General features: G+C 35.3%; 1 protein-coding gene across 2 annotated transcripts in view; it reads right to left on the reverse strand.

The window, feature by feature from the left end:
- Nucleotides 1-5,761: 5,761 nt before the first annotated feature.
- ING3 (inhibitor of growth family member 3) overlaps nt 5,762-23,164 on the reverse strand; it is a 28,089-nt gene continuing 10,686 nt past the window's right edge. Inside the window, exons 5-12 of one of the 2 annotated variants that reach the window (XM_023513226.1) lie at nt 16,321-16,417; nt 14,408-14,479; nt 13,465-13,545; nt 13,034-13,191; nt 12,473-12,669; nt 10,899-11,091; nt 8,434-8,472; nt 5,762-6,688 (exon numbers count right to left, since the gene is read on the reverse strand). In XM_023513226.1, the coding sequence (XP_023368994.1) occupies nt 6,572-6,688; nt 8,434-8,472; nt 10,899-11,091; nt 12,473-12,669; nt 13,034-13,191; nt 13,465-13,545; nt 14,408-14,479; nt 16,321-16,417 (954 nt within the window). In that variant the 3' untranslated portion in view covers nt 5,762-6,571. Of the gene's footprint in view, nt 6,689-8,433; nt 8,473-10,898; nt 11,092-12,472; nt 12,670-13,033; nt 13,192-13,464; nt 13,585-14,407; nt 14,480-16,320; nt 16,418-23,164 lie in introns of both variants that reach the window. The other variant, XM_003789787.3, reaches the window with a different exon arrangement.

Raw genomic sequence — 23,164 nt, forward strand, 5'->3', positions numbered from 1 at the left:
TCCTTTTATCTTCTGTTCAAACAGATTCATCCAACACAACAATCTCTTTAAGTTTCTAGATGAACAGTCCAGATAAACGAAATAATCTAAACCTAATACTTTCAATCTAAGATTGTCCACTAGACCTGTGATTCCTGGCGTAAAAGTCATCTGCGGCTCCCAAACGCCACACATTAGTGCTGCCTTTTTGAAATGGGACATGCACGCTCTTGGCGTTGAGCTCTCCAGTTTTCAACTGGTCGCTTTACTTATTTTTCATAGCCTACTGTCCTAATATGCATTTTGCATTTGTTTGCAACACTACCAAAATTATTGCCCTCACAGTTGTTCTGTATTTTATCTATGAGTGAACTTACATCTCTGTACCATATAAACTGCTGTATGATGGAAACATGTACTCATCTCCATGCCCTGTGGCATGTAGCAACCTTGTTGGCAAGTGATTGCTTTAAATATTTGTATTTATAGAAGTCTACACATGATAGATTCAAATACTTCCCATTGTTTTTTCCCACAAGATTTTACATCCTGGTAACATTTAATCCAGTAGAGGCAGTTTTGTCCCCCCAGATGACATTTGTCAATGTCTGGAGACATTTTTGGTTTTCTCAACTGGTAGGGAGTGGGGAGGGGTGGTGGAGATGCTACTGACTTCCAGTTTGCAGAGGCCAGGGATGCTGCCAAACTTACCCTCAATAAACAGCCCACAGCAAAGAATCATCCAACACAAAATGTCAAAAGTGCTAAGGCTGGGAAAGTCAAATTCAACCAAGAGTTGCTGCACCATTTTTACCTATGACTGCCTAAGATTTGTCTGTTACTTAAGTTAGAATAGTGAGTACCTCAGCAGCTTGTGGCCATGATATGATTAGCTTCCTTGGAATTTTAATCACTTCCTGAATGTGATTAAAACAAGTGCAACTTTAGCATATAATTTCCTATACACCTCTCAAATTTGTCTTTGAAATTTGCATCCTCTAAAAGACTATATACACAGGGCACCAAAAAAATGTATACACATTTTAAGAAAGGAAAAAACTGTATTAAAAATGTAATACTCAAATTTTGTTTGACTTCTGCAATCCAAGAGGTGTTCAAAGGTAACTTGCATTCATCTTTTGTTACTGGTATATATTGAGCATTACATTTTTCAGTTTTTTTCCTTCTTGTGCATATATATCTTTGGCACCCTCTGTATATGTAAGTATCTCTATACACATACATTCTAAAAGATGGACAGACAGGGAGGGAAACTTTCAGTGAGCACAATGGTAGAATGGTTAAATGTTTAATTCAATGAATTAGAGTTTTTTCTTTTTACTTTCTTTAGGATACAACCTGAAACTTTGGCATGGAACCTGTATTTTTAAATTTTTTTCAAATAGTATTTTTAAAATGAACAAATTAGCTTTCACTGGTTATATCACATTATCAAACTATGCTTTCAATTAGAAATTTTATGTCTTCTCTGTAGATCTGCAATATAAAATTCTTTGGAAACCATTTATATATTTTTAAATGCCTCAAGATAGCTACATAATTTATCTTGTTTTCCCTTTTATTTCTTGCTTCCTTGCTTCTTAAATGTAACCACAATTCATGCACTCATTTTCAAAAAGTAAAAGGTATTTTGAAACTTGTACAGCATCACTGGCCACCTAAAAGTTGATGCATGTGACAGGGACGGCAGGGGTAGGATTTGTCTCCACCCCAGTCAATGCCGGCATTCATCTAGCTGCTCTGGGTGGGTAAGAAGGAAACATTCTTTCACTGAAAATGTTTTTTTGATCACATGGCTACCACATAAAGTCAGAAGGTTACCTCTGTATCTAATCTAAACCATATGATTTCTAACAATATATAAACTTAATTTTAGCGTTTTCAACAGATCACTGGACTCCTCTAAACATTTATCAATGATCACCATTGATAAAGTGAAAAAGCCTTTTGGCACATTTGGGACATCCATGAAAAAATTATCTTTACAACCTCAAACTATTCAAGTAAATAACATATCGTATCAAAAGTAAATAAACTAATGCTTCAAGGATATGGACATAAATTTTGATAACTTATAATGGGATAAACTGGGAAGTTCATACTAAAACCTACTGACTAGTTACATAGAATAGTAAAATCACTCTAACGAATGGCTTCATAATTATGCTCAGGGTTGTTTAGAAATATTTTCTGGCTGGCCCTTTGTATTATATTTGACCAAGGTAGCTTTTTAAAGTAACTTGGGACCTATCACCATTGTTCTTGTTTAATAGTATTGGTACAGAGGGTCCCTCTACTGGAGTACATTTAACGATGCAAAGGAATTAAAATATGACCACTTGTTATTTTCCCCCTACCACTGATATTCAGCTTGTGGGTGTTTTAAATTATTTCATCCTCAAAGACAGCAACTCTACAGCATCCTAAATAGAGCTATTCTTACTCAGTATTGTAGGCATGAGCTGGAGAAGACAAAGCAATACAGACGCAAGCATTCACATTTGCCCCCTTCCCTCCCATACTAGCTACTAAGTTCCATCAAATCTTTTTCAATTTTTAATAAGCAGCAGAAAAATGAATGTGTGTAACGTCCTCTTCAATAGTTTCCTTTGTTAGCAGTGAAGAAAGTAGAAGGTGATACTGGATTAGCTATATGGCTCTAAAGAATGTATTAAACCATTACTAAATTCCTTTCAAATAACCATTTTAATAATGCCTACGCTCCTACCAATGTGTTAGTATGAGGAAGGTATCCATGACTTATTACTTAAAATAGAAACAGGCAGACGGAGTTATATTTCTTCCTTGCATCAAATTTCCATTAAAAACAAAATATAAAAGTAGATCATTTTTTAGTTACTTTGAACTTTAAGTTAGTTCTCTGTAGGGAGTCAAATCATTACTGCTAAGACTCTGGGTCAGAAATGATAATTTCAGTAATTTAGACTTTATCATCTAAATAAGGAAATCTAAAAATCTTGATTAGCCAGCAATTCTAATTCTAGTCATTTCAAAAATTGAGGGGAAATGAGCAACTTCCAAGGTACCCACTAACTCTAAGTCATTCCTACTTTGCCATCTTAATAAGTGCTGTTTCACTGAACTGTTAAAATAACAATACAACTATAGTTAACCAACAACATGTAAGTGTTAGCCCCAACTCCTATCAGACAATTCCTGCTCTTGATGAACAGACTCTTGCTCATCTTTTGGCTTCTTTCCCTGACTCTACAGCTACCTACTTCATGTCCATTCATTGCAGACCACTTTAAATTCCTAGAAGCATTGCCAACGGGTGCAGGGCCTCACGCCTGTAATCCCAGTGGATTGCCGGAGCTCACAAGTTCGAGAGCAGCCTGAGCAACAGCAAGACCCTATCTCTAAAAACAGCTGGGCATTGTGGCAGGTGCCTGTAGTCCCAGTGACTTGGGAGGCTGAGGCAAGGAAATCACTTGGGTCTAAGAGTTTGAGGTGTCTGTGAGCTACAACGCCACAGCACTCTACCAAGGGCGACAAGAGTGGCACTCTGTCTAACAACAACAACAACAAAGTTCCTAGCAGCATGTGGCTTGAACAGCCTCTTCTGCCTTGAACATCTTCCCTATTTCATTTGCCTTTAGGACTCAGTTCAAGTCCCTAAGGCAGACATCTCCCTTGTGAAGTCTGCTGGACTGCTGCAGTAATCCATCTCCCTTCAGGGTCCCCATGGTGACCTGTACATTCATTACAACATTATTAAAATATCACAAATACCATAATTATTCATTTACATGTGCATCCCCACCCACTGCTCCACACACACATACTCTCAATTCCATCATCTGTATTCTCAGCATTTCAATGCTTAATATTTACAAAGCTACAAAAATATTTTTGAGGTTTTTTTTTTTTTTTTTCTCTTTAGCCCCATCTACTGATTTCCTTTTTTGTATGTTGGGAGTTGAGGGGAAACACTGCAATGTCTACATATTCAGAGAGTATCTCACTCCTTATAATTCAAATTTGACATTTACTGAAGAGTAAAATAATTAATTACATCAAGAAGACCATTTCTAAGGTCTAAGGACAAAGGGCACTAACATTGCACAAACCTAATATGGTCAAAAATCTAACATATTTGGAATTTGCTTTAAAGGAGAAAAGAGCCAAAAAAAAAAAAAAATGAACTGCCCTTGAAAAGAATGACTATATGCTTATCAAACACTCAGCTTCATTTTGGCATTTAATTAAGCCATTTATTGCTTCAAATGTGTCACCATGAACATTTTAATATACACGCCATAGCAGTAAGGCCTCAATTTTCACCACCTTTAAACTGTGAACCCACATTAGGATTTTTTGTGCCACCAACTGTTACACGAGTTTTGTACAACAAATATTTTAAATGTGTATTCTACAATACCAAAAATAATTATACCCCTTGGTGTAACTGTCACAAAGGATATTAATAGTTGGCCACTTTTTTTTTTCTGATGAGGTAGTTTGCTGTTTGTCCCATTATGTATAATCAGTTATAACAGGTTCTACTTGTTACACTAAATACTTACACAGAATCTTGGTTTACTTCTTTATACATGCTTCATAAAATATTCAGTGTTTGAATTTAAAATTGTCAAAGTGTTTTCTGAGGGATTTGGTAGGAAGAGGAATTCACACAATGAAGCTATAGCAGCTGGAAAATAGGGATGTTCCTGACTTAGACATGGGAAATTCTCTTAAAATAAGGCTGCATGTAAGGCTTTTTCCTTTGACCAATTCTTATAAAATGAATGAGCTTGGAAAAGTCATAATACATAATCAGAATCTGTAAACGATATATTAGAGCATCTTCAGGTAACATACTAATACCTAATTGAATACTATGTTATATATTACTTCTTAAAGGTTTATAAAGTCTCCAAGAAAATACTGAGTATCATGAAGTCATGATACTCATGATTTCATATCAAGAGTGCCCACAAATGACCCTACCTTATTTTGGTAGCTGCCACAGTTATAAACTCAGACTGCAGCCACCCAGAATCATGGAGTCTCAAAGCTGAGAGAGAACTCTGAAATCCCCTAGCTACTCCCTACCCTCTGGGTAGCATTGCATAGATTTTACACTGTTTTCTGAAAAAGTTCTAAGAGGCTCATAAGTGGTTTTAATTAAAGCAGAAATCTGATGGACTCAATAAACTTCCGTATAAAAAAAACATGATATAGTAAGTTTTAAGGATTTTTCTATTGACCAGACTCGCTACTATACATTAAATAAAATCTTCACTATGCAAAATTTATAATTTAAATAGCACCTATAGAATAAAACCTCAGGAGTGCTTTAAAGACATCCTGTAGCTAGCATCAACCTGGCTTAGTAAGGCCCAAAGTGACACAAAATTTGAATTAACTGGCAGAATCCAACACAGAGCTGAATTTTGAGCTCTAATCCGGGGGGAGCCCTCTCTATGCAAGTTGGCCACACTGCCTCCAGTCGAAACACCTATAAGCATTATTTTCATTTTATTTCCTGTAATTAGACTTCTTTCACATACCTTAGACTGAAGGAAAAGCCAGAAAGATGTTCTAGAAAAATACCATGGAATTTCAAATTTACATTAAAATGTCTTTCTCTCTTTTCATATCACAAATTCCAAATATTACTAAAGAAACCACAGATTACATAGCATTCTGTGTCCTGGGCTTCTTTAGGTTATGAAAACTGGAAGTTAATTAGAATCAAGAAATTCTCATTATTAAGTATGTAAAGTATAAATACAAGTAATTTTTTAAAAACTTTATTTTAACACCTAATACAATTCCAATTTTAAGGATTACTTGCACAAAAAAATAAACACATTTGGTATAAAAATGTATCACTTTAACACCCTTTCCCCCTGGGCCCCCCACCCCCACCCCCATGAACTGCACTCTATCTGGATGCAGAAACATATAAAGACTAATGGCACAAATTAGTTTTTACCTACAGGAGTTTCTGTTTATGTACCCAGGTACTCTAGAGGACACCAGCCCACTTTATCACATGAACCATTTCCTTCAGCCTGCTGAATTAGTTTCACAAAGAAACAAAGCTTATTATAAAGGCATTTTAAAAACCATTATCTTAAATTCTTTTTAGAAGCACTGACTTTTTTTTTTTGCAACCATTTATATACAGTATTACATAACAGCTCTGGAGTACAGTACATGCAGCAGAATATACCTGTTGAATATAAAATACTTTCCTTAAAATCTTCATCGCTGGAATTCTTTGAAGTCTAAATTACAGAATGCCCATTACTTCAAGAAAATGGTTGAGGAGTACAAATGTCTGCATATGTTGGCCACTGAAATAATCCAAGGCTAACTGGAATAATATTCATAGCACACCAGGAGTGCATAAATAATTTACTTACATTATTAAAATACAACCCATAAAATTCAAGTTCAAGATCTTATAGGATTGTCTATGTGAATCCTTTAAGTGGTTGCCTGGAAATGTGTTGTTTCTTCTTTTTCTTCTCTTCTTTCTAAAGTCCTATATAAAATGTTTAGCTGAGATATTTTTCTTTCTCAGATGAAAGAGCTGCCTTTATTTGTGCCTGCTGCCTCTCCTCTTCATTGCGGCCGTGCACTGTGGACAGTACCATTTGCCTTTGGGTGCTTCCGTCAGTCCAACACAGCCATAATGGAACCATTCTATCGGGCACTAGGAAGCAGAAGGGCAAAGAATGCTTGAGGTGATGGATACCCAATCACCCTGATTTAATTAACCCATGTTGTATGTGTGTATCAAAGACATCACTGTACCCTATAAAGTTGTACAACTATTATTTACCCATAATTTGAAATAATACATTTTTTCAAAAAGTACAAAGAAAAAGTTTCTAGTCCTTCTAAAGAAGAGTATATTAAAATATGTCCCAAAGAATATTCCATCTAACTTAATAATAGTTAAATTTGTGAAATCAGAATTTTCAGATATAATAGAATGTAGAGTTTAAATGATAAGGTTCATTTAATGAACCTCATCATCCAATGAGAAAATAGGGGCACAGAAATATTATGCATCTTTAAGAAGTCTCAGGTTTACATAATCTATTCTATAATACTAAATAATGAACCAAAATTCACTAATTTCATTTACTTAGAGAGTAAGGTAATACCAACTCACAAAAACAAAAAGAAGTGAGACGAATCTTGTATGTATAAAGTAAACGTATTTTAAACATTTTATTTAATGTTCAGCCTTATTTGCTCCCTCATAAAGTACAATAAGCTAACTATAATTAAAGACACAAAGGACTGGCCTGGGTTTCCCACCTGGGTGCACTATTCCTAGAGATGTAGAGAAAAAGTATTCTTCTCTAAAATATACTAAGTAGTGGTACCCTTCCACACAAAGTCTTAGCACTCAGAAGAACAACTGGGGATGAGAGGAATCAGAGAGAGTGTGATGCTGGGATTCATAGACATCTCAATCATTTTGAGTAACTGCCTCAGAAGACAGTTTACAGCAAAGTTTAAAATAACTGGGCAATAGTACCTTGCAATAATCGCAAACAGCCCTAAGGTGAGCCTAGACAGGGAAGCAGGAGGAGGGTCTGCCCCCCATCTACGTCAACATCTTGCTGGGACCCTACCAGGGTTGGGGAAAGTACAAGTTTTAATGTACCAAGCCAACCTCCCTCCATCTTTAGATTGTTTTACCAAATTAAAACTCTTGCTAATCTTAGGATTCTGACATTGCTATTAGTACTTTTACAAAATTCAGACTTTTTTTAACCCCTCTGGAGTAAGAGGGACAAAAGGGGGCTGAGTTGTATAAAATTCAGGAAGGAGTCAAAATTATTAGACAAAAATATTGTCAGTATTTAATCTCTAACCAAAATTAAAGTTTCCTAAAGAGAAAAAAAAGCCTTCCTTTCAAATGTCCTTTTTTTTTTTTTTTTAATGTCAGAAGTGAGGCTTCTCAGCAGACACCAACAGAGTACAGTAGGAAATATTATACTAATAGGAGTACAGTAATCTCACACTAGATGGCCAATTATTCCACCCTTCACCTTAACATCATATTTCACAAAAGAATGAACTGATTTATAACTCCATTTACTAAATGTAACATATGAACTGGATTCTAGTAAGCACAATATTCTTTAGCAGTGAGGAAAAAGGATGTGTATAATTTCATACAACATAACACTTTTGAGAAATATAATCTGCACATAAAACCATGAAATGAGTTTAAAAAATTAAAGTAAGAAACACAGTCAAGGATGTTACCCTATTTTGGAAAGATATATATGCTAGCATTACCATAACTACAAGCCTATTTTCTTAGACTCTCAGTCTAAGAAAAAATACAATAATTAAATACATACAAGTAAAAAGAAATTAAAGTAACAATAAACTGTGATTTTTTTCATTTCTAAATAAAAAAAATTTAATACTCACATCTTGGTTATCACATCCCACCATCTCACCATAAGATACCTAGTTAAAAGAAAATGAAATATTTTTATTATGGCCGTGTAACAACCCTCTAAATCCAAACTGTTCATGATACTGTTAGAAAACTGATGAAAATACAATTAAAGTGAGAATCAAGGCCTAAAGTGTTTTCCTAAAAGACTTTTTTTTGGGGAACAGGGCAGAGGAGAAGTTGCTCTTTGCAAGTCTGAAAGATCTTGCTGTAAACCATGTGGATGGGAACTCATCTTTGGGGATGGTTCTTACTGTAAAGTTTTAAACTTTCTTTCTTGGTTATTTACCTACTTAAAGTTTTTACTTCTTCTTCAGTCACAAAACCTATTTCCTTAAAACTTCTAAACTCATCTACTACATGACCTTTCTCTCTCTCTTCTTTAATTTTTTGCTGTCCATTACCAGCACTTTAGAGCAGCCCTCCAAAGTCTCCAATTCATTTACATTCTCAGAAGACTGAATAATTTTTCAGACAAGGTTACCACCCTTTCTGATTTTCTGCAGGAGTGCAAATATCTTTACATTGTCCTATGCACAGAAACAGCTTCTGCAGATGTCAAATTTGGGGGAGGAAGGTTCTCAATTTTTCCCTCAAATATCTATAGATGTAACCCAACACCTGCTAGTTTTTTAGAATCAAAGGGAGAAAAATCTAGTCAATATGATTTTATTTTTTTGTAGGAAACCTACAAAAATATATAAATATATAAATAAAATCTATATATAAATATAGATATAAATATATAAATATATAAATAAATATATAAATATTGCCGGGATAATTATGAAATATGCTTTTCCTAATCATGTATATTAAAAAATGTTTATCAGATGATAGTTGAACAGTTAACAAATTGAAATTAAAAAGAATTTGATGGACACCTCACACCATGAAACACAATAAACTGCAGGTAGATTAAGATTTAAATGCAAAGAAACTGAAGCATATCAAGAAATAGACGAAGCTATATAAAAACCCATGGAAGATACAGGCCAAATCTACCAGAAAATGGCAAAGGAAGCCTTTGTAAGCATGTTAACACATGGCTGACTTCATAAGGAAAAGGATTATTATTGGGGGCGGCGCCTGTGGCTCAAAGGAGAAGGGCACCGGCCCCATATGCCAGAGGTGGCGGGTTCAAACCCAGCCCCGGCCAAAAAAAAAAAGATTATTATTGGTACCCAAAATTAAAATTTTAGAATGAATGAGAAAACTAAACCAATTATAATATTTATAAGATGCATTCAAAAAATAGAAAAATCAGCCAATTTTTTTTAAATGTTCAAGAAAAGATCTAATCTTAATACTAATGTAAATTAAAAAATCATGTGATACAAAATTACCAAATTGGTACATGGTTTTTAAGAGAAAATAATATACAATGCTAATAGGATTTAGAAAAAGGCAGGTTTGGGTGGTGCCTGTGGCTCAAAGGAGTAGGGCACCAGCCCCATATGCCAGAGGTGGTGGGTTCAAACCCAGCCTCAGCCAAAAAAAGAAAGAAAAAAGCAGGTTTATAGAATCTTGGTAATAAATTTCTAGAAGATATTTTGGTAGTCTGTCGCAAATATTTATAAAGCAACGTTATTTCTAAAAGATCACACCCTTGAAATTAGATAGATTCAATAGATTACATTAAAAATGCCTTCATAGTATCATTTGTAATTTCAAAAAAAATTGAATCCTTAAAATAATTTACAGCTAGATATTGGTTAAACAAATTATAGTATGCAGTACAAAACACAACTGTAAGAAGATTAAAAACATGACCTTAGAGAAAAACCATGTTTTGTATACCTGAATTAGTAAGAAAAGCCAGTTACAAAAAATATATATTCCATACTTCCTACGTGAGTATGTGTATATCTGCACACACTATGTGTTTTGGAATGAATTCTTCTGTCCCACCCCCCAGTGATTCTTATGTTGAAGCCCTGAATCTCAATGTGACTGGATTTAGAGACAGGGCCTGTGCAGTGGTGGTACAGGTTACATGAGGTCATAGCGTGGGCCCCTAATCCTGGGGCTGGGCCCCTTATAATAGGAGATACTACGGTTCACGCAGTCTCTCTCTCTGCTGTCAACGAGCAGCAGGCTGCAAGCTAGCTCTTGCCAGGAACCAAGTCAGCGGGCGACTCGATCTTGGATGTCCCAGCCTCCAAAACTGTGAGAAAATAAATTTCTGTTGTTTAAGTCTGCAGTATTTTATTAAGTCACCCAATATGCATGTGGAGTACATAGGAGGGATACATCAACATCTTTAATTACAGGTTACATCTGAGGGCTGAGATTATGAATAACTTACATTTTACAAATAAAAATATATACAAGTAATGTAAGGGTAACTGAGTAAAAATGTGCTTAAAAATGAAATAGTTCTCTTCTTTCAAGTTTATTCAGATTATGCTTTTACAAACACACAACAGATTTTTACCTGATTACAAATGCAATATCGAGGTTCATTTGGGTCATAAGTCCAATCAACCTGACTGTTTGAATCAGATTCTGGGACAACTGTTGTTTGTTGAGCGATCTCTTGTACAACAGTTGATGATGATGAACATGATGATAGAGAAGAGGAGGAGGAGGAAGATGATGACTGCTGGCTTGAAGACTTGTTGTTATTTCTGAAAAAATAGTATTGGTGTTATTGTTCACCATCCAGGAGAAGTTACCTTGTTTAGAGCACCAAAGAGCAACCTTTTTCTTTTTGTAGAGGGTTATATTTGTTTGAGTTTTTTGTTTGTTTTCTGGAGAATAAAGGTATTCAAAAGAAAATTCTTTTAAAAATATTCCAAAAAGTTTTTAACAGAATTTTTTAATCCAAGTGCTTATTTACCATTGACTTAAATTGTTGGTAGTACTTCTAAGAATTAATATGAGTTACGGCTATCTTACAGACATTACTTATATTTTTAAATAAACTGAGTAATTTTCATCAAAGTCTAAAAAACAGGCCAGGTACAATGGGTCATACCAATAATCCTAGCATTTTAGGAGTCTGGTGCAGGAGGATCACTTGAGGCTAGGAGTTAAAGACCAGCCTAAGCAATACAGCAAGACTCCACTTCTACAACAAACAAACAAAAAGACAAAAAAATCTCAAATACACAAAAGCACTTCATGAAAATGATTATGACCAACAGCTGACATGTGAATACCTACCATGTATAGGACAGAGAACCAAGACTGTTAAAGTTTACAAGTAATTTACTTCTAGCTATGTGGTAATTTAAAATATGGAAATTTATCAAAAAACAGTTAAATTAAATTTAGGTCATTACGATAGATTAATTTTTAATATGTTTGATACTTCTATGGTTATTCCACACTGATCATTCTTTTGGGGAATCTATTCACAGAAAATCCATTTAAAAATAAACATACATAGAAGATAACTAATTCCTTTGTATTAGGTAACCAATTCTTTTGGCCTAGCACTTGAGCTTTCATTATGTATAAACACCTAGCATAGTCAGTTACCCAGGATAAATATGTCAAATGCTGTTAAGTTTTCATATTTAAAGCTCATTTAATCATCCCAAGCGTCTCATAAATAAAATCTAGGGATACCTTCTTAACATCAAATTTTGGGACCTAAAGCCAAGAATTAAGACACTTTGCTACTGATCAAAATGAAGAATTTTGTTTCAAAAAAATCCCGAGGATATAATTTGCATTTTAGGTATTAAATCACCTTGAAATACATTACAAAATAAGAGGCAATAAATGCAAATCAGTGCCAAAAAAATGGATTACCCTAATAAACAAAAGGATATAAACAGGAATCACGTATTAACAAACTCAATTTAAGACTTCAGAAAAACTGAAACAACTCTAACACTTTTGAAAGACTTTACCCTTTCAAAGTATGGCAGTGTAAATGAAAACTTCAGGGCTTCCTAGCTCTCTAAGATTCAGCTTGATCAATAGATGTTGGCCCAGCTGAGATGCCAGTTCCTGGGAGTGCTGAGAAAGGTATGGAGCTACTATAAAGACAGAACTTACTTGCTCTTTCGACCACTCCGTGAGTCGGCTGCTGATGAACTGGCATTCTGTGTTAATGTTGTCATAAGTGCTGAAGAGGAGGATGAATAGCCAGCTGTTTCCCTGGGCATCGAAAACTCTTTTCCCAGCTGAAAGTCATTATTCTTAAATGCTTCATAACTGGCTTTTAAACTTGATGTTCTTCGTCCCTCTTTCATCTTAAACAGACATTCAGAAATGGCATTAATATATACGTAAATATGTTGATCTTTTTTCAAGTTTTTTTTTTCTTTTCTTTTTTCAAGTTTTACAAGTTACAGTTTTATTTTGATTTATCTATTATTAATTTATTTGGTTCAAACTATTATTTTTATCACTGGAATTTAAGGTATCTTATTATCAATCAGGTAATTCCTACATATTATTTCCTTAAGTAAAATGCCAGATATCATAAAACTAAGATCTAAAAATGACACTGTACAATGTGAGAAAGCTTGTTTCTCCCCACCACTCGTCTGTATTATGGTTTCAGTGGTCCAGACTAAACGCTAACGTTTTGTCTCTATACCTTTCACTTTTTACCTGAGCTGTGGCCTGAACTGCTTGAGCTGCTGCCATGGTAATTGCCCCTGCACCAGTTCCTGACGACAGTGAGCCAATGTTGTAGGATGCCAGAGGCTGGGAGGAGTTCACATTGTAAGCATTGTTAGAAGAGGCCGTGGAATTATTATTTCGACAACCTGTGCAGATGTAAAGAAGAAATAAAGTAGATGCATAGAATATAACGTTTGTGAGTTTCAAATACATTTTCTAAGCATATATAATCATTAAATTTTTCATGTTATTGTAGATTAAGTCAACTGAATTACGTATCACATTTTTCCTTTTTCTTCTTTCCCCATATACAGACTTGAATTAGGTAAAGAAACTGTATGATTCCTTAATCCTGAATGATTTCATTTCCCCCTAACACAAAACAAAGCCAACCATAATATTTAAGAAACTAAACTTACCTAGCGTATTCTCCTTAGAGGCATCTGATGTGAGGGTAGACAGAAGAGCTTCAGATTTAAACTTCTTTTCAGGAATATGGTCTGTTGTGGTATGGTGAGAAGTTGGATTATATTTCCTTTCTAAAGATAAATAAAGAATTCATGTGTTTTTGAACTTTAGGGAACTATGAACGAGTAGGAACTACTTCTATTCTGTTATAAATTGGTATAGTTATACCTGGGTTCTGCATAAAATACTGAACATGTTTTCTCAGAAGGATAAGCAGAAATCTCTGTGCCACATGTATATTAGAATAAACTCTGACGTTTAAAAACTTTCCCAGTAAAACTGTAAAGGTAACCCATGATGCATCACTGTTTCACATACAACATGAAAGGAATTTTGTTTTCAAACAATGTCACAACATGAGAGGAAATTTGTCTTCAAATCACTATCTACCATTTACAACAGCTTTCAGTCAACCCTCCTTTCTGATCAAACTGATTTGTCAAAAAATGCACTTATCCGGTCAGCGACCTGACCAGCCAGACTGCTAACAGTTCATTTACTCACTAACTTACCAACCATTTGCGTTTTCATTATATGCCAAACATTCGGCTAAACACTGGAGAAGCAAGTATGGAAAAGACAAAGGGCCTATCATAAAATAACTGATTGCTTAGCTCAGTTGCAACCATTGCAAAGACTCAGGTGTCTGAAGTAGGAACATGCGCTGCTTTAAGACTATCCATTCTCCCTCTGTGATTTCCACAGGAAACAGACTATTTCCAAATCAAATATTTTTTCCCCCAAAAGAAAAACTAATTTTACTAAATGACTGCCAATAACTGCAAAGAAAAACTTATTTCTCAATTAGTTATGTAGAATTAATAAGAGAATATGCAGGGGATATAATGAGTTTATAATTGTATTCAAAATTCAGCTGCACTAAACCAAACTTACTTTCCACTGGAGTATGCGAATGAGCATGGTGATTGTTCACTGGTTGTGAAGGAGTATCTAATTCCAAAGATCCTAAGAAAAGAGAGGCACAGAGATACAACACCATTAAATGTCACCATAGAATTTTACCCATGAATGATGTACAGGCAATGAATTGTCTTACCCAGCAGAGGACTGGCAAGTTCTGATGCATATGCCTGTTTAATTTTAGCCAGACATGGTAGATAGAGGGTCACCACTGCCCCTTCCACCCTGAGTTATCCTTTCTCTAAACAATAAGCAATCCATTTCTCAAAATTCACCTTTAGTACAAAACGGTCCAAGGCATGCTTAATGTCTAGGAAATTCACTACAATGGGTGCCACATACATGAATGAATGGACACTGTAACCTTACTGATAAGACTAAACCTAGTTTTACTGAATTGAAGACCTTTTAACAGGAGATTCTACAGTTCTAAGCAAGAGGGATATTACTATGTGAAAGAAAATTCTCTGACCATGAAAATGACAAATGATAGTAAAAGCTTCCTAAAAGAAGTTAGGGATTTTACTTGCAAAAAGTAAGAAATAGAATCTCTAACACCAAGCTTTAAAACACCTTTAAATACATTTTCTAGATTTATTTTTGATCCCTTGAGATGAAATTATGGCAGGGCACAGGGTAGAGTAGTTTTTGTAACTTAGTCCAATTTAGTTTAGTGTCTGTGTCCTTAGAGAGGATGCTTTATTAATCTTCCTGCAGTACTGAATAGGCATGAATTACCATTACTCATGACTATCATCATCATCTGCCCCCTCCCCCCCAAAATAGCAACTATAGAGTATTTTATTTTGTCCCCAAATACTTATTATCCTCAGATAATGTTCCTCCAGAAAAAGGTATCATAAATAAATCAGATGATCATTTAAAGTGATGGATTTAATTTTCAATACAAAAACACAACTATGGAGGCCAAGATGTATTTGTGACTGGCTTCTCTAGCTGACTTCTGGTGAGTATATAAATAGAGAGATACATAAACTAGCACTGTGAAGAAATCGTCCATCTGTATATAGAAACCAGGTCTATAATCCTGCTGTTGAAATGCATCAAAGAAAACCTGTTTGGAAGCTTTAACTAAATTCTAGTAGAAATTAACCATACCACTAGTTTGGTCCAATTAACAACATCTAGTGAATGCCTGCCTTGGGCCTAGCACCACACTACCTGCTTTTATGTACGTTATCGAATACAGGCTGGAAGAGATGCTAAATTTGTTAAGGAAAACTCATGCTTCCAGTTTTGGTAAGTCTCCTGAGTGACAGAGGTAAGTTACAGCAGGAGATCAAGGAAGTGACAGGGGAAAGATATAACAGGAGAGCAAGCTGAACCTTGCAAAGAAATATTAAAGTGGCTTCTTACTAAGAAGGGAAAGTTTAGGAAAGACTTCTTTAAGAAAACAAGTAAGTGTTGTGGAACCAATCAGAATCTTTCTCAGTATACACAGCTGAGAAAAAAATCTTAAAGCAGGTCTTAAGAAGGAAAAAGTAACACTTTCGCTCAAAGTTTAAGTGCACAAATAGGCAGGGCAAAGTCAATACATCTAATGAAAGACGGTTAATTTGTTCCTCGATTGTTACATTTCTGTAAATCTTTGCTCTTACCATTCATTCACTAGACATAGGTGGATATTTAGAAATAGAATGATTATGTTACTTTCATAAAGAATGAGTGGATGATATCCTATATTATCTTTTTCAGTATCTGTGACCCAAACAGTTTCAACTGCTGGGGTTCAAGCTTTCTGTATCTGACCCAGATGACACCATCCACTGAGGGTAGGATCTGAAAATCGTTATGGGACAAGCGTCGTCTCAGTAATGTGCACATGTACTATCCAATATTGATGGAAAACTGTAAATTTTACTTACGCCTCTCTAATATTTCTGTTATTCCAGCATTATCAGCTTCCAGCTCCATTTTAAATTTAGCCAGTTCCTGATCCAGCTTTCTCAAGTGTCGATCTACCTGTTTCAAAGAAGATCAAAGATAACCACCACAATTTGGGACACTGTTAAAGTGTCAGTTTAATGAGGAAACCTGCATCTTTGTTTTTTTTAGTGAATCTGCTTTCTTTGAGCAAGTCAGTTAACCGATGCCTCAGGTTTTCCATCTATAGTATGGGAGTGCTAGGCTAAATAGTATCCGAAGTCTCCTTTGATACATAAGAAATCAGCTTCTCAATTTGTTAGGAAATATTCTATACTCCATTTTCAGAAGAAGTGGGGAAATGAAAATGAAAGCAAAACTAAGATTAGGGATTACAAAGTGGGAGGAGAGGCTGGAGGTTGGTAACTTTTCATCACATGTCATGTGATTCCATTCAGCCTAATCTCCCACCTGTGAGGCCAGCCATGCTAATCACATACCATAATAGCTGTTACTTGGAATAATGAAAGATCTGCAATTTACAAAGAGGCTACTGCATTCTATATACCTTTCTCTGAGGCAGGAAACTCTGGGACTATTATGCTTGCAAACATTTATGGGAAGAGTTGGAAAAAAAGGGTTTGTTTTTTTTAACCAAAAAACTCTCTCCTCAAAGGACCTGATTAAAATGATTTTATTTATAATACTTTTGCTCTAATTAAGGTGGCAAAATTTTATTTTCTCACCTACAGATCTTTTAACTATTTCAGAAAATTATATGACACCTCAAACTAGTATCTTATTTTTAAGTTTAATATTAAATATTTTTCAACGCTTTTTCGAACTTACTGCCTTGAAGTGAAACAAAAATAACACAAACTCATTGAAGAATATTCATGTCACATCATTGACAACATCTTTTTTCCCAGTATAGTTTTCCACTGGATTACTATTATAATTAGAAATAAGTTTGTTACAAGTATCGAAACGTGCTATGATACAGCACAAGGGCGAAAATTTAAGTAAGATTTTAGATTAAATAGTGTGTATTTACTATGAGGAAGAAGAAGAGAAACATAGTAAAAGACAATGTACATGTGTCAGATGTCTATGAAGAGACCAGGTAATATGCTTGGCACATTAGATGTGTATTTTCTAGCCTTGAGATAGCTTTTCACTACCTCCATTTTATAAGTGAAGAAACTAAGGCTCAGAGGGGTTAAGTAACATGCCCAGAGTCATACAGACACTGTATTACAGAAACCAGATTCAACTGTGATATACTTGTAACAAATTATGCTTTAGTGTTTATACCTAACATTGACCTCTGAACCTTCTACAGGTGGAAACCAATTGTGTTTCTTTTTTTAACTCAAAGTAATACAATTCTAGTTAGAAAACTAGTGACATTACCCTATTATTTGTAGTTTATATATTAACAGAAACCAGTGGGTTGTGAGTTTGTGATCTTTCAACAGCTTAATGTCTAGTTTTCCCTCTATCTTCACACATACATTACTTTCCAGAGTTTGTTGTAATTAGAATATATAAAACCCTATAGGGTCACATATCATGAATATTTGCTCCTATTCAAAGAATCTGCAGGTATTTGAGCATCCTTTAATGGAACCTCCCTTCCAATAATAAAGTGTGAACACAGACCTCCATTATTGAAGAATATCTCTTTCATTGTCAAAATTTAATCTCAAGGGAAACCAGAAAAACTACTAATATTTAAATTTCAAGAGCACCTAAGCCAATAAAAACACTCCATCACTTTTCTTACCTACAAGTATACTAGTAATAAATATTGAGCTCCTTTATGTGCTTGGTACCGGATTAACTGGAAAATACATGAAAAGGAGGGGAGAATCCCTGACTTCACAGGAACTAGAATTTAACTGACAAATCAAGATTTACATAGATTTTTAACAAAAATAAAGGTTAACATACATAGTCTAGGTATCACAAATAAGCTATGGTTCAAAAATAGAAGCAGAATATAAAGAAAAAAATAGAACACTTGTAGACAAAAAAAGAGGACTGACTTAGATAATGAGGAACAGATAATGTTTAAACATGGAAAGAAGGAATAGTAATCAAAGAATGTATTCAGACAGAAAGATAAACAGTATGCTTAGAGAAAAAGAAATTATGTGGTAGTCTGTAACAGGTGTATATACAGATACGCAGAGCATAAAGAGAAAGAGTGTGAGAATCTTGGCAGGGAGGGTGGTATAAAGGAGAGATGAAGAATTTATTTTTTCACACCACACACATTGCCCCAACTTACTCCATCTCTGCAGGTAAAGACTATTTCATTTTATTAAATATATTACTGATAAAGTTTATTATACATGAATGTGTGAAAAATGATGATGAAATTTTCAACACTAGATAACTCAAAAGGGCAACAAAACCAAAAAAATTAGTAATTCTAAAAACCAAATTCATAATTACAATAAACAAAGACAGAAGAGCCTTCACCACTTTGTGGTGGGGAGCTTAGCTAGATGGCTCCCAATCACTCCCACTTCCTGATATAAAAAAGATCATGATCTGACTAACAGTATAAGCAATTAGGCAAGGAGGATTACTTTTCTTAGATTTACCACTAGTGTACTAAATCAAATAAGACCATAGGTATAAGTTAAGCTATAAAACACAGGACACTTAAACAGCGTTAAACAGCCACAATGAAAGCTGCACTGACATCTATTATGTGCACTCCTCCCACTTGTATGATGCTGAATGGTTTAAGTATTTGTTCTACCTGATCACCAGAATGGCCCCATAGGTATCAGGCAAAGTAAGGATCTAAGTTACCCACCCCTGCACATATACCTGATCCCCATAAGCCTTCCTGATAATAGTAAAGAGGATACTGATCCAATTGAGAGAGATTCTCCATTAGTTATAAATCCATAACACAAGGCTGACCAAAGAGTCTAATTATTTATTTGTTCCCTATATAATGTCAATAAATGCTATTCATAGTGTTTCCTTGTCTAAAACCCCAAATCATAACTGGGTTAAATTATTATACTCTTTCTGATCTCTTTTAAAGATAAAGGAAATTCTATAAACATTATTTGTTAACATATTCATGATCATAAAAAATTCAAGTCACATTTGATTTCTCTACACCAGCGGTTCTCAACCTGTGGGTTGCGACCCCTTTGTAATAATGAAAATACATCACAGCATTTGGAAGGTTGAGAACCACTGCTCTACACAAACTAAAAAACACATATCCTTTCACATTTTTTGTGCATAAGTTGTAATAACTGTATTCTTTCTCTTTTGACTCTCACAGATTTGCAATATTCGAATTTTAAAATGTGCCAGTGATGGACCCAAACAAAATTAGATACAGATTTTAGAAAGTGTCGACATGATCTATTGCTCCCAATACATTCAATTCTAAAATCTAGACGTCTAGCTTGCCCTTTCAGAATAAGCAGTCTAATAGGTTCTAGGCTGAAATCCATTGCAAAAGAAGAGGAATTTCTATCCGTGAAAAGATCTAGTAATAGTGAATAAGGAGGGTGGATTGGGGAAAGAAAGGGACCATGATGGCAAAGTACTTCTTTTATGGTAAGTCATGAAAATGATTCTTTACGTGTCTAAATTATATGTAAACTAGAGAAAAATTTGATCTATCCTTAGGCTGAAACAAATATGTGAGGTCTTCGCACATAAACTTCGCATCTAATTGTCTTCCTAAAAGACAGTAAGGACAGGACAGAAATCAAAAGGTCAAACTCACATAATATATTTCCTTAATTAGAGTATCAAAGGAAGAACTCTCAAATTTATAGGTAAAATGCAGGTGTGAAATATAATCATCTCAGGAACAGGCCAAGATGTAAAAAAAAAAAGCAAGTTCAAGGGAATTAAGCACTGGGAGAGACTGCTAAAATCATTCAAGCATTAACTAAAAGCTCAAATTTTATCAGCGTACATATACATCAACTTTATGAGGTATTGCAATCTAAAACGTCCTTACGACAGTGACATCTGGCTGAGAAACATAAATATGTGTTTAGTGACTATGAGTATCAAGATTCTAGAAGGAAATTATTTTAACAGAATAGTTGGGGTTTTTTAAGTCAAATTTTACTGAACAGAAACTGAAATAAATGGTCACTCTGTTCTAATGGACCCCTATTTCTACAAATTTCTGCATCTGTTGCCATTGTGTCTTTCCTCAATAAGTGAGATAACTACGGTGGTGCTGGTCTCAGAAGTAAACTTTTACTACTGATTTTAAAAATAAAATATTTTAATGAAAAAATGCAACAAAAACCATGCCACATAAAACACTGAGGGTTTAAGTCAAACAATTATATCCTATATTGCTGTATCTTAAAATGTATAAAAATAACCATGCTTACTTTAAGGAAGCAAAGGCCCACATAAAATCTCCTTGAAGGTATATTTTGCTCCTCTGTTTAAAATCCTTCACTGGCCTCCCACTGCTTTTAGAGTAAGAATCACACTCCTGAGCCAGAGCGAGACCCTGTCTCTACTAAAAACAGAAAAACCGGCTGGGTGTTGTGGCAGGCACTTGTACTGGTGGAAGGCAGAGGCAAGAGAATCGTCTGAGCTCAGGAGTCTCAAGGTGCTGTGAGCTAGGCTGATGCCAAGGCACTCTATCCAGGATGACAAAGTGAGACTCTGCCACACACACACAAAACAAACAAACAAACAAAAACGAATCACACACAACCCCGGCTGCTCACAGGCCCCCTGCGTTCGCTCCCGCCTGCTTCGCCCCATCCAGCTGCACAGGTGTCCTTCCTGAGTGGACTTCAAGCTCTTCCGTGTCAGACTCTGCCCTTCAGGCATCACCTGCCTGAAAGGCTTTGCCCTCAGCTCTCTGAAGAAGTGGTTCTTCCTCATTTTGCAAGCACACCTCCCATGTCATCTACTTCCTCACGCTCATCCCGACCACACTGACAGCAGTTCCTCCTTCTCTCTCCTTTCCTCAGTGCTTGTTTCCCTCACGGCACGTATCAGAATCTGGTCTGTACTTAACAGTTTGCCTTCACTCTGCCTGTGTTGTTACCGCCCACCTGGCACCAGGGCCTGCTCATTGCTGGAGTTCTATAAACACTTGCTGAGCAAATGAAGGCTATGCTCTCCCACCATATGGAACTGTTAGAACTTTCACTCGGCTTCATTGGGTGAATGATCCATGAAGAGAAATTACTACAGTTTTACGCTTGTACTATGCCCATCCACTTACCTTTAAAGCACACTACCAATTTAAGTTCTGAAATGCTAAACTGTATAGAAATTTCACTTCTAAGTTTATCATTTATGGACTTTTCCTTGGATGCTTACTGTCTGTAATTCAGGGGCAGTAACTAATCAGACAGGATGACTCCACTCAGCACCTCCTCCTGAACAAGTCAATGATTCCCCATGTTTGACTGCAATTACTTGTGTAGCTAACAAAGTATCCTCAGGTATGAAGTGTTCAAATATTACAAGACACTGTGGTGATGTATCTGCACAAAGCACAAGCATTCCAAGAAGGTATAGCATTGTTTCTGATATTTTAATAATCATTTATAAGTGATGCTACTTTTTCATTTGAGTGTAATGTCAAATTAGTACGTTTTCCTGATAAATTTCATTTAAAACTTTATTTAGATGTACAGATGGTAAGAAGATATTATAAAAACTACAAAGGTGGGAAGAATTTAATTAAGGTTTAGAAAACAATTAGATCACCACAAAAATTATTTTTTCTTTGGTTCATCATTCAATGAATACAACGTGTCAGGTTCTGAGGATACGGAATGATCCCCTATCATCAGGGGCTCTGGATAGGAGATTTAGTATTTTTTTTAACTTTATAAAAATAATAAAAAATGGGAGGCCAAGGTGGAAGGATTGCTTGAGGCCAGGAGTTTGAGACCAGCCTAGGCAACACAGCAAAACCCCCATCTCTACCAGGAAAAAGGAAAAATTAGCCCAGCATGGTGCTGCCCACCTACAGGCCAAGCTGCCAGGGATGAGGCCGGAGGATTGCTTGAACCCAGCAGCTTGAGGGTGCAGTGAGCTACAGGATTGTGCCACTGGATTCCTGCCTGGGCAATAATACATGCCCTTGCTTTAAAAAATAAAAAAAAAGAAAAAATAACAAAAATAAAGAGTTTTGAGGGGAATGAGTTAACTGGATGTCACGTCAACTACTCCAATATTGTCATTATTTTGCATAATAGTGTTCCCTTTACCATTTAATAAATATGTTCTCATAACTTAAAAGTGAAGCTCTTTAAAAGCAAAGAAACTGAAAACAGAAAATAAAAAGCACTATTATAACGTGGAAGATATGTTTACTTGAAATACTCAACATATATATCACTGTATGTTTTAATACTTTTAAAAAATTCCCTTTTGCTGAATAGATACTTGTAAATCTTGTTTCAGAACTTACAAAATGAGCTTATGTATCAGATAAGGAAATCTAACCAAACTAAAGAAAGCAACAAAATTATAAAGGCAATTTTAAAAGGATATCAGAAAGATCTGCACAAAGATAAGGGCTACAACATTAGTGGGTCTCGTAAAGTGAGGCTAGCAGGGGGTCCAACCATAGCCCAGGCCCTGCATGCCAATTATATAAGGACTTTTTTGTTCTTCTGTGGTAGTGGATATCACAAAATTAGGCATGGACCTATTTTTAACTGTTCATTGGCTTTTGTTAGTATCTCTGTATTTAGTATGTGACATAAGACAACTCTTCTTCCAATGTGGTTCAGAGAAGCAAAAGGCTGGACAATCCTGCAAAAAAACAAAACTCACCTGAACTACATTACTTTAACTTTTTTT

The sequence above is a fragment of the Otolemur garnettii genome, unplaced genomic scaffold, assembly GCF_000181295.1.
Source record: "Otolemur garnettii isolate 467f Iridium unplaced genomic scaffold, OtoGar3 scaffold00037, whole genome shotgun sequence".
Taxonomy (NCBI): Eukaryota; Metazoa; Chordata; class Mammalia; order Primates; family Galagidae; genus Otolemur; species Otolemur garnettii.